The 12,564-nt window shown below is 41.2% G+C and overlaps 1 protein-coding gene across 1 annotated transcript; it reads left to right on the top strand.

Moving 5' to 3' along the window:
* Positions 1-239: 239 nt before the first annotated feature.
* Positions 240-1,598, top strand: LOC132932757 (uncharacterized). Its single transcript, XM_060999121.1, has one exon. The coding sequence runs from the start codon at positions 240-242 to the stop codon at positions 1,596-1,598; it is 1,359 nt and encodes a 452-aa protein (XP_060855104.1).
* The last annotated feature ends 10,966 nt before the right edge of the window (positions 1,599-12,564 follow it).

Raw genomic sequence — 12,564 nt, 5'->3', positions numbered from 1 at the left:
TACACCATAGTTTTTTCTTTCCATAGAATAACAAAATAAGATACTTTTTTTTGCCATGGTTACACGTCACGTTACTGTAGCGTCATATCGTAATATAACGTCCCACATAAATAGTGTTGTTATGGTCACTGTTTATACCACGTTAGTCTGTGTTCATACTTCGTATACGCAGTGATATCCTATTCGCGCACTTTTTATTATTTAAATACCATCGACAATTAGTTTAACTTTTTTTTAAAATGTCTTCACAGTGTGATACACATTCACAGACGAAAAAGACAATTTACAATGTGTATAAATATTTTAAAAAATTATCATTGGATACGTCTAATACGGAGATAGCTACTTTTTTTAAACAGACACAAGCAAAAACTGCTGAAGCATGTGGTGTAAGTGAGAAAACTGTGAAACGTATCACCGCGGAAGGAAACAAATCTTCATCTGAATCACAGGCTGCTTGTCCATCGTTCACTTCCCCACGAAAAACATATAAAAGGATAAAATTTGCAAGTGAAGTTGACGGTTTTGATGCGGATATTGTGAGAAGAATCGTTCACGATTTTTACGATAAACGTGAGTACCCTAACAAATCAAATATTTTAGCTGAATATAAAAAAAGAACTGAGTACAAGGGTTCTGAAACTTCGATGTGGCGCATTTTGAAAAATCTAAATTTTAAGTACAAAAAATGCAATGACGGGCGTCGGTTCTTAATGGAGCGAAATGACATTGTAGCTATGCGAGTTAAATTTTTGCGTACTATAGTTAACCTTCGCCAAAATAATGATACTCGGCCAGTTATCTATTTAGACGAGACGTGGGTAAATCAGAATCATACCAAAGGGCACATTTGGCAGAATGAATTTAATTCAGAAGGCCTTAAAGTACCTACAGGAAAAGGGAGTAGATTAATTATTTGCCACGCAGGATCCAGTTCATTCGGATTTGTACATGGATCAAAGTTAGTTTTTCGATGCCAAAGTGGTACGTCTGTAGATTATCACACCCAAATGAATTCTACTATTTTCAAAGAGTGGTTTATACAAATGTTACAACATTTAGAAGAACCTTCAGTAATCGTGATGGACAATGCACCGTACCATTCAGTTCTAGCAGAAAATTATCCAAAGGCAAATGAAAGAAAAGCAGATGTACAAAAATGGCTGTCTGAAAAAGGGGTTGAATATTCACCACTCGAAACATTGAGTGAATTACGTGAAAGGGTCAAAAAATTGGTACCCAGACAAAAAATATATGAGCTTGATCAAATCGCGTTGGAAATGGGACATGAAGTCGTGCGTCTCCCACCTTACCATTGCCAATATAACCCAATAGAACTGATATGGGCACAAGTAAAAGGGGATGTCGCCAAAAAAAATGTCTCATTTAAAATAGCAGATGTTGAAAAACTTGTTAACGAAGCATTGGATGCCGTGACCGTGGATAGTTGGAAGAAATGTGTAAGTCATTGCGAAAAATTGCAAGAAGAGGATTTTATAAAAGAAGGCTTACGTGACGAAATTTTGGAGCCAATAATAATGACTATTAACCCAGACGAAGATTCCGACGATTCAGAAGATGAAGATGACATAAATTAAGATTAAAATTGTAATTTGTAAAATATTGTATTATAATTATGTATATATTTTTTAATGTTAGGTAAATTAATTAATTTTATTTGCAATTGCAAAAAAATAAAAATCGTGATAATAAATTAGCAAAAATGTTCATAATTTGTATTAAAAAATATTGCATTTAAATTACGGCGTAAAAAATAACCATATTTAAGATAAAATACAAATGAGTAATTAATTTAAATTTGCCGCGCTTTGTTTCGCGCGTGTTTTAGAGCCCCTGCGTCAAAACGTCCACCAGGCGCGCTAACGTCGAGGGCCACTTTTCGTGAAATGGACTATAGGAGACCACATAGGTTGGGTAATAACAATAAAACCTATACTTCATATAAATCCAAGCATTAAATTAGTAATATATTTTGGTATAATTATGATATAATAATAAAAACGTCCCAGCCCTAAGTTATATTTAATGTTACCTATATCATTCATAAGTACATATAACTCTGTTGGTAGCAGAGTAAAATTATAATAAACACATAAAATACATATAATATTTAATATAATTTAAGTAATAAAGTAAAATTTTTTGCTTTGTATACTATTTTGAATCAACATTAAGTAATAACTGCAGTATATTGGTAGCTGTGAGTGTCTAATATCAACGTAATATCTAGTTCAACAGTTAACATAGTTAGTTTATTGGTTACAGTGTGTAATTTTTTTTGTTTTTTCTGTCTACTTTGAGAAAGGTATCTGTAAAAGAAATTTACTCTAAGGGGCAATTCATATTCCTATTGTTAATAAATACAATAAATTTATATCTTACTTAAAAGCCATTGCGTACGGATTTACGTCTCGCAGAAAACCGTCCAATAGTCCCATCACAACTACGGACAGTTCACGATGATTTCTCTGCAGAGCCATCCCAACGCGGCGGGCGTTGGCCTCTGCTGACTCGAGGAAATACAACTGACAGTAGTTGGCATCTACTCGGTCAACGGCCACGTCATTATTTATCCTCTGATAAGTTTGGCCTTGGATACACATCGTTCGCGGTCCACGCCCTCGCAATCGCCTGTCGTCTGTGCCACAGCTAAACGCAGCGAATGCCAGGGCGTTGTTGTACCGGCGAATGTCGTCTCCGAATCTACGACCATCCTGTGAATCTCCAATCAACAAACTCATTAGTACAAAAGGGGCGGGCAACAACGCGTGTTGTCCTGCAGCGGTCACTTGACCGTTGTTACAGCAAGTGGAGAAGTGCATATTGGCACCCTGGCCCACAACCTCGCCTTCGAAGTGGCGGGCGTTACACTGTGTGCAGATTCTGTTTAACGCGCCCGCGTTGTGCTGCTCTGGAAGCGGGTGTGTCACGCCTGCCGGCCTGTCAATTATTGGCGCACGCCCTCGGGGTTGTTCACCCACGGCAAGTGGTCGGAACTGCAATTTAAATGATAAATTTATCTATGGTTTTTTTTATAAGTAAGACATATTTACTGACCTCTTCGTCGACGTCTGGCTGCAACTCGTCGAGCATGTCCACAAACTCCAGTTCCGCTTGCACTTCGTCCATCTGCACTTCTACCACTTCCACGTCATCCCCTCCGTCCATCTGGACTTCTACCACTTCCACGTCATCCCCTCCGTTCATCTGGACCTCAACAAATTCCACGTCCTCCACCACTTCCATCTGGACCACCTCGTCCTCCACCACTTCCATCTGGACTACCTCGTCCTCCACTTCCTCCACACCTTCCATCAGGACCTCGACAAATTCCATGTCCTCCACCACCTCCACTCCTTCCACATCATCCCCTACATCCACTGGGACACCAACGACTTCCACGTACTCCACACCCTCCACTGGGACGCCGACGATCTCCACGTCCTCCCTCTCTTCCATCTCGACGTCCCCAAGCACCTAAAAGTTAGGTTGAGTTTAGAGTAGGTACAATTGTATTGATAATTCTATATAATTATAATAATAACTACAATAATTATTGCTATCTATGACAGTAAGCGTAGGTACCTATAATATGCAATAAGTGAATTTATATGAAATAAGGTTTATGTCACACAAATAAAAGCATACATGTTTTGGTTCAAATTTTTTTTTAAATAGTTACAAAATAATGTTTAGCTGAATGTGATCAAGTCACACCTATATACAAGCCCTGCCTAACCTAACCTTAATACAATCTTTTATGATAACACTGCAGTAGGTATATTGAATAGGTAGGTAATAGTAGGTATACTGAATTTTGTTACAGTGAAATAAATAAATTTAAACTTAAAATTAAAACTTTGGTTGAATGAAGTGAGCTGTATATTGAACGCCATAACTATATCAAATATTGGCAATAAGGTTTATAGAATGTTTTTGCTGTTGTCATTTCGTACTGGTAGTACAGTGTACCTACACACTTTATTTGAAATAAAATTAGTTATAAAATCATGTGATAATTATAAACCATCAGCACAGCAAGTAGGCTATTGGATTTGGTTTGCAGTCTAGTGAAGTATCAAACTGTAGCCACTGTGAAATACCGCCCACATGGGTAAATTGAAATAATAAACACATTTTAATGCACAAAAGTTGATGTAGTAGGTAACATTTAAAATAAAGTGAGATAATTGTAACTCAAACTACAGGAGATTAAACCTAGGTCAGTAATAAGTAGTGAGTAGTAGTAGTAATAATATTAAGAACAGTGTGAGGAAACGTTTAAGTATTTTGTTTATTGGTTGTAAACACCCATAATAAAAGTGAAAATACAGTGAGTTAACTGGAAATTACACTACCCATTGCGTATGAGTAGATAATATATAGTTTAACATGACATTTTGAAATGAAAAAAGTCCAACTGAACAACATTATATAGGTAACCTAACCTAACCTAAACAATAAGATTGACCCAGTGTTTAATATGCAATGAAACAGCAATGTTGTTCGTAATTGTTTAAAGAATAAAAGCAATAACAAAAAAACAGAATGCAAGTAGGCTATTGGATTTGGTTTGCAGTCTAGTAAAGTATCAAACTGTAGCCACTGTAATAAACACATGATAATGCACACCGTAGTAAAAGTTGATGTATTAGGTAATATTTAAAACTAAGTGAGATAATTGTAACTCACACTACCTACAATTGTGTATGAGTGGACAATGACTTACATTTTAAAAATGTATTGTACTCTTTAACAGTAAGTGTCATATGCAATAAGTGCATTTATATTAAATCACATGATAAGTTGAATATAAGGTTTATGTTACACTAATAGAAGCATACATGATATGATTAAAATTATTTTTTAAAGAGTCTTCAATGTGATAAAATTAAGTACACCTATCAAATAATACACAGGGTGCACAGTGTACATATTTTATTTTAAACAAAGTTAGTCATACAAATAAAGTCAAGAAAGTATTGAAATCATCTTACTGTATAAGTGAAATTGCATGATAATTTAAGGTTTATGATACACCCATTGTTTATTTCAATTTGTTTATTGGTTGTAAACACCCATAATAAAAGTGAAAATACAGTGAGTTAACTGGAAATTACACTACCCATTGCGTATGAGTAGATAATATACAGTTTAACATGACATTTTGAAGTGAAAAAAGTCCAACTGAACAACATTAACAAAATAATTATTTGTTTTAGTTAATGAATCACAATAAACTTGACCCAGTGTTTAATATGCAATGAAACAGCAATGTTGTTCGTAATTGTTTAAAGAATAAAAGCAATAACAAAATAAGAGTATAATTTAACACAGAATGTTAACCAACAACAATAACTTAATGCAAGTACCTATTGTAAATGGTTTGCAGTCTGGTAAAGCATCAAACAGTACCTAGCCGCTATGAAATACCTGGCACATGGGTATATTGAAATAATAAACACATGTGATATTTTAATGCACACCGTAGTAAAAGTTGATGAATTAAATAACGTTTGAAACAAAGTGAGATAATTGTAACTCACACTACCTACAATTGTGTATGAGATGGCAGTTTAACATGACCTTTTACCACACATTAGTAGTCAAGTAGTCAAGTAATACTTTGTGTAGTAGTAATATTAAGAAAATGTAAATTCATGTAAGAAAACGTCAAGCACTCTGTTTAGGTTAAGTCAATATACCCGTAATAATTTTAGTTAATGTATTAAAATAAGCTTTACCCAGTGTTTAATATCCAATTAAAATGTTGAACAGCAGTAAGACACTACTTATTGTCATTGGATTAACTCTGATAATTACACATTATGGAATAAACTTGAACAAATTAAATGAAATTAGCACTGCAGAATGATGTTTAAAAAGTGGGTTCCACTATCTGAAAAACACTATATTAAGTCAATCCCATATTGTAAATGATCAAAATGTATATCAATGTGATATCATGACCTTTGTTACAGAACCGTAGTACATACCTATTTATTATGTTTAGTAGTATACTTGTATGTTGCTACAAAATAGTTGAATGTCATTGAGTTAAGTTATTAAATCAAGTTTGAAATACACAGTAGGTACCTACATTAAACTTATGGGAGTACATGACAGTAATAGTGACAGTGTTGAGGTCCACCATAATAAAATTTATACTCACCAAAGACGGCACTGCTGTGTGCAACAGACGGCGGCGATGTGCATTTCCTACAAGGTAGTCAGAACCCGGAATAAAGTGCCTTGAACACACTTTGGAGGCGTGGTTCACAGCAAAACCCTGGGCCACCACAAATGCCACCCACTCAAGACGACGACGCACGTCGTTCGGAAATCTAAAGGTGACATATTATTGATTTTATTACATTGATATTCATTGACGTATTGTGTGAAATCGTAAATACCCGTGTACTGAAACGCCGTTGATGTCGTCCACGATTCCGCATAGAATGCAGCGTTTGACCATATTGAATAGCCTAAAGACATCACGAACAGGTTATAATAACCTACTTCCTTCAATAAATCTATATTATCTGATTTATAAGATTTATATAAGTAAAAAGTAAAATATACTAAATAGTAAATAATATGAAAAACTCGTTGTAATCGAATATAACGACGGTATCAGTCTGTTATCAGTGTTGATGTACCTACGCGACTCGTGTGGTATTTTTAGAATTAATAGGTATACACCTTACATTGTAGTGTACGTAAGAGAAAATTGGAAAATGTGAAAAATGACATACCCAGCTCGTCGTAGCACACCTAACTGTTTGCGTAAAAATATGCTAAAGCGACTAAAAACGTAAATAATAGTCACCGCAATGGTAACGCGCCGAAACGGCCAACGGGCTTACGTCGATCAGAGCAATTGATAATTGTCAATACGAATGCGGCTATAAAAAAGTTAAAAAAGTACAATGAAACTGCGGTGTCAAAAACAAAAAAAGCGACGTGGTCAAAATAACGGAAAACGATGTGTGTGTAAGTAGTTAAACGGCACGCGCTACCGCGAATACACGTGTGTGCGGAAAAGGTAATCTGAATATTATAGTGCCTATCTTGACTTGTACTCACCGGTATGAAAAGCGCCCAAAACAAAGCACACCAAAACACAGAGAAAAGCTCTAAACAACAAACTTTATCACTTTATAGATTTTTCTGTGTTCGTAGACGTGCGTTGCGAGAGCGCCGGTCACAAGATGACGTTGGATGACACGGACGCGCACCGCGTCGCTAAAGTTGTCCCCCGCACACCGCCACACCACCGAGGACGAATGCGTATAATCATAATCTACTGGTCATACTGTAACAACTACGTGGTATTGCAGTGATATATTGCACACCCACACACACACACACATACCCACAAACACACAATATACACATACTTATGTATATTAATTACGCAAAACAACCACAACAAATATTATAGTGTGGATATTCACGGACAACATTGTCGAAAGCACATACTGCTCGTGGTGTGAGCTAGGTAGGCTCATAGGTAGCTATTGAATCAACTCGACCAAATATCTCGCTTTAAGGTGTAATATAAAAATTGTATTAATGACTAATGAATAATATATTTTAACCTAAGCAATAAATACCGAAAAATACCTACCTATGTGAATTAATAAATCCACACATCTAAATTTACCAACTGACTTCCCTGTTAATCGATATATATAGATATATGTATAATATGTCATAATATAACGTAGTCAAATATAATTGTATATAAAGTCAACAGCACTGTACAAACTCTATAAATATGCGAAAAAAAATCGAACGCTTCGACGCATATATTTATGCCTGTATACCTATGGTTATAAGTAATAACGAAGCGACGGCGGCGATCTCGGCCGTCCGCTCTTAACGTCTTCGCTCCGGCGGGGGTAAATTTAGAGGGGAACGCGAATATCGCGCCGTCAGGGAGGTGAGACTTTAGAGGGAGGGGGTAAAACGCGACTCCCGACGAAAAACAAAAACGCATAAAAAAAATATACCAAGTAGGTATATAATATACCTCCAAGTAAATATATTAATCAATTTAGCGAGGAACGCGAATAAGTGGGCGAACGGGGACGCGGACCCGGTAAAATAAATATTTAAACAAATTTAAACTTTTGAGAGAGCGGTGAGACGGGACTTTAGTCGAAAAAGTCGGAAAAATCGGTAAAACGGCGACGACGCCGCGCTTTCCGCTATCGTTTTCTACGCCTATAAATGTAACGGGGAACGCGAATAAGTCACGAACGGGAGGTGAGACGTTTCCAAAACGGTCCGAGGTGCGCGAAGGCGTTAAAACACGAATTTTGAAGAAATTTTGAAAAAAATCGTCAAAAGTGATGAGGCGGAAGTGATAGCGAAAGGTAAATAACGAAAAAAAAAAACGTGAAAAAAAAAATTCTGAATTAACACAGCCGCCGCAAATTATGTACATTCCCGGCGGCCGGCATCGAAACCACGACCCCGGGTCATCCGCACAGACGCCTTACCTACCTACCTACCTACTGAGTTGAAAACTGGAGTCGAATCTATGACTCTTAAGCCGTTTCGCCATCCCGTCGAATCGCGAACGCTTTCCCGGCGTCCGCAGAGGGCTATTGAGCCGGCGATCCCACCGCTTCGGGCGGCGGACGACCGGCTCCGCCACCCTCGGACGTCGAAAACGCGATATTCGCGAAAAATATCGGACCCTCCGACGCACGTATTTATGCCTGTATATAGTAATACCCTCTGGACGGCGGCGATATGGGCATTCTGCTCTCGGCGTCGTCCCGCGGCCTCGGGACTCGTCCCAGAGGAAGTACGGCCGCCGGCGGCCTATAAATTTAGCGGGGAATGGGAATAAGTCTTCGACGGGGAGGTCCGACGTCTTCAAAAGGGGTGAAACTCGAATTTAAAAAAAAAAACGTCAAATTTTCGTCAAATCCGTATATCCCGATAAGGCGAAAGGAAAATGACGAAAAAAAAAAACGTGAAAAAAAAATTCCGGATTAACACGGCCGCCGCAAATTATCTCCAATCCCGGCGGCCGGCATCGAAACCACGACCCCCGGGTCAACCGCACCGACGCCTTACCTACCTACCTACCTACCGAGTTGAAAACTCGTGTCGAATCTATGACTCTTAAGCAGTTTCGCCGTCCCGGCGAATCGCGAACGCGGTCCCGGCGTCCGCGGAGGGCTTTTGAGCCGGCGATCCCACCGCTTCGGGCGGCGGACGACAGGCTCCGCCACCCCCGGACGTCGAAAACGCGATATTCGCGAAAAAAAATCGGACCCTCCGACGCACGTATTTATGCCTGTATATAGTAATACCTACTCGACGGCGGCGATATCGGCGCTCCGCTCTCGGCGTCGTCCCGCGGCCCCGGGACTCGTCTCGGACGAAGTAAGGCCGCGCGCGGCCTATAAATTTAGCTGGGAACGCGAATATCGCGTCGACGGGGAGGTGAGACTTTCGAGAGAGCGGCGAGACGCGACTTTAGTCGAAAAAGTCGGAAAAATCGGTAAGACGGCGACGACGCCGCGCTTTCCGCTATCGTTTTCTGCGCCGCGGCGCTCTAAAATATTCGAGTACGGCCACGCGCGACCTATAAACGTAACGGGGAACGCGAATAAGGGGCAAACGGGGAGGGCGGATGCCTCGAAGAGGGCTAAAACTCGAATTCTCGAAAAAAAAGGCAAAAAACGCGCGCGAAGGCGGCGCTCGGTCTGCACGTGATCGCCACCGCGGCGGGCCCGCCGGGAAAAGAGTGCGGCCGCGCGCGGTACGTAAATTTAGCGGGGAACGCGAATAAGGTCCGAGCGGGGCCGCCCGGGGACCCCCGGGGGGGTAAAACTCGAAAACGTGAAGAAATTTTGAAAATCTGGAAAAAAATCGTGAAAAGTGATAAGGCGGAAGTGATAGCGCGGCGACGGCTCCGCCGCCGCGTCCCGACCGTCCCATTGGCGGGTTCTCTGTTTTCCCTCCATTATCCTCTATGCTGGTACGGGAAAACGCCATAGGGGGCGCCCTCGGGTTTCTGTTTTATACTATAAGACTAGCTCTCCGAGCGTCGCTGGGGGAGACCCCCAGACCCCCCGTTGTTGGTGAGGAGTGTTGTCGATGTCGGATGCCGCAGTGGTCTTGTGGTCTGGTCGTCAACCGAAGCCGACGCGGTGTATGGGTGATACAGAGGTCTAGTGATAGGGATCTGTGAAAAAATTAAGTGATAAGGATTTTAGATTTTGATAAGAAAAGTGGATTTATGATAAGGATGGTGGATTAGTGATAAGGATTTTGGATTTCTGATAAGGATTCTGGGTTAATGATAAGAATAGTGGATTGTGAATGGTGGACAATGTGCGACAACTGGGTAACTTCGTCAGGTATGCAATCCGACTGCGTCGAATCGCGGACAGCGTTCATTACTGTCACCGAGAACGGAAAAATTAATAACTTGAAAAAAAATTCAAAACATTTCGGGCTTCTATGCAAATCATATAGCAATCGTCTTTTAAGGGTGTCTAGCAGGTCATTCACCTCAGTGGTCCGAGTAGGCAATCCGACTTCGTCGGATAGCAGACAATATGCGTCGGCCGGTCGTCAGGTATGCAATCCGACTGCGTCGAATCGCGGACAGCGTTCATTACTGTCGCCGAAAACGCGAAATTAGGTAATAAGTTTCATGAAAAAAAATTGTAACATTTCGGGCGTCCATGCAAGTCATATAGCCGTCGTATATTTTTGAGTGTCTAGGTGGTCAGTCACCTCAAATGACGTTCACCGTAAAAATAAGGGTAGGGTGTCTAGCAGGTCAGTCACCTCAGTGGTGTGGGTAGGCAATCCGACTTCGTCGGATAGCAGACAATATGCGACGGCCGGGTCACGTCGTCAGGTATGCAATCCGACTGCGTCGAATCGCGGACAGCGTCCATTACTGTCGCCGAAAACGCGAAATTAGGTAATAAGTTTCGTGAAAAAAATTCAAAACATTTCGGGCTTCTATGCAAATCATATAGCAATCGTCTTTTAAGGGTGTCTAGCAGGTCAGTCACCTCAGTGGTGTGGGTAGGCAATCCGACTTCGTCAGATTGCAGACAATATGCGTCGGCCGGGTCACGTCATCAGGTATGCAATCCGACTGCGTCGAATAGCGGACAGCGTTCATAACTGTCGCCAAAAATGCAAAATTAAGTAATAAATTACGTGAAAAAAAATTATGCAAAATTCAAAACATTTCGGGCTTCTATGCAAATCATATAGCAATCGTCTTTTAAGGGTGTCTAGCAGGTCAGTCACCTCGGTGGTCCGAGTAGGCAATCCGACTTCGTCGGATAGTGGACAATGTGCGACGGCTGGGTAACTTCGTCAGGTATGCAATCCGACTGCGTCGAATCGCGGACAACGTTCATAACTGTCACCGAAAACGGAAAAATTAATTACGTGAAAAAAAATTCAATACATTTCGGGCTTCTATGGAAATCATATAGCAATCGTCTTTTAAGGGTGTCTAGCAGGTCAGTCACCTCGGTGGTCCGAGTAGGCAATCCGACTTCGTCGGATAGCGGACAATGTGCGACGGCTGGGTAACTTCGTCAGGTATGCAATCCGACTGCGTCGAATCGCGGACAACGTTCATTACTGTCACCAAAAACGGAAAAATTAATTACGTGAAAAAAAATTCAAAACATTTCGGGCTTCTATGCAAATTATATAGCAATCGTCTTTTAAGGGTGTCTAGCAGGTCAGTCACCTCAGTGGTCCGAGTAGGCAATCCGACTTCGTCGGATAGCGGACAATGTGCGACGGCTGGGTAACTTCGTCAAGTATGCAATCCGACTGCGTCGAATCGCGGACAACGTTCATAACTGTCACCAAAAACGGAAAAATTAATTACGTGAAAAAAAATTCAAAACATTTCGGGCTTCTATGCAAATCATATAGCAATCGTCTTTTAAGGGTGTCTAGCAGGTCAGTCACCTCAGTGGTCCGAGTAGGCAATCCGACTTCGTCGGATAGCGGACAATGTGCGACGGCTGGGTAACTTCGTCAGGTATGCAATCCGACTGCGTCGAATCGCGGACAACGTTCATAACTGTTCATAACTCCCCGGGTCATCCGCACCGACGCCTTACCTACCTACCTACCCACAGAGTTGAAAACTGGCGTCGAATCTATGACTCTTAGGCCGTTTCGCCGTCCCGGCGAATCGCGAACGCGGTCCCGGCGTCCGCGGAAGGCTTTTGAGCCGGCGATCCCACCGCTTCGGGCGGCGGACGACAGGCTCCGCCACCCCCGGACGTCGAAAACGCGATATTCGCGAAAAAAAATCGGACCCTCCGACGCACGTATTTATGCCTGTATATAGTAATACCTACTCGACGGCGGCGATATCGGCACTCGACTCTCGGCGTCGTCCCGGACGAAGTCCGGCCGCCCGCGGCCTAGAAATTCAGCGGGGAACGCGAATATCACGTCGGCAGGGAGGTGAGACTTTCGAGAGAGCGGTGAGACGCGACTTTAGTCGAAAAAGTCGGAAAACTC

Source organism: Metopolophium dirhodum, chromosome 1 (genome assembly GCF_019925205.1).
Source record: "Metopolophium dirhodum isolate CAU chromosome 1, ASM1992520v1, whole genome shotgun sequence".
Lineage (NCBI taxonomy): Eukaryota > Metazoa > Arthropoda > Insecta > Hemiptera > Aphididae > Metopolophium > Metopolophium dirhodum.
This window is presented reverse-complemented; position numbering and strand designations above follow the sequence as displayed.

Bases quoted from the DNA above. Each gene is read 5' to 3' on its own strand.
- LOC132932757 (XM_060999121.1), top strand. From the start codon at position 240: ATGTCTTCACAGTGTGATACACATTCACAGACGAAAAAGACAATTTAC.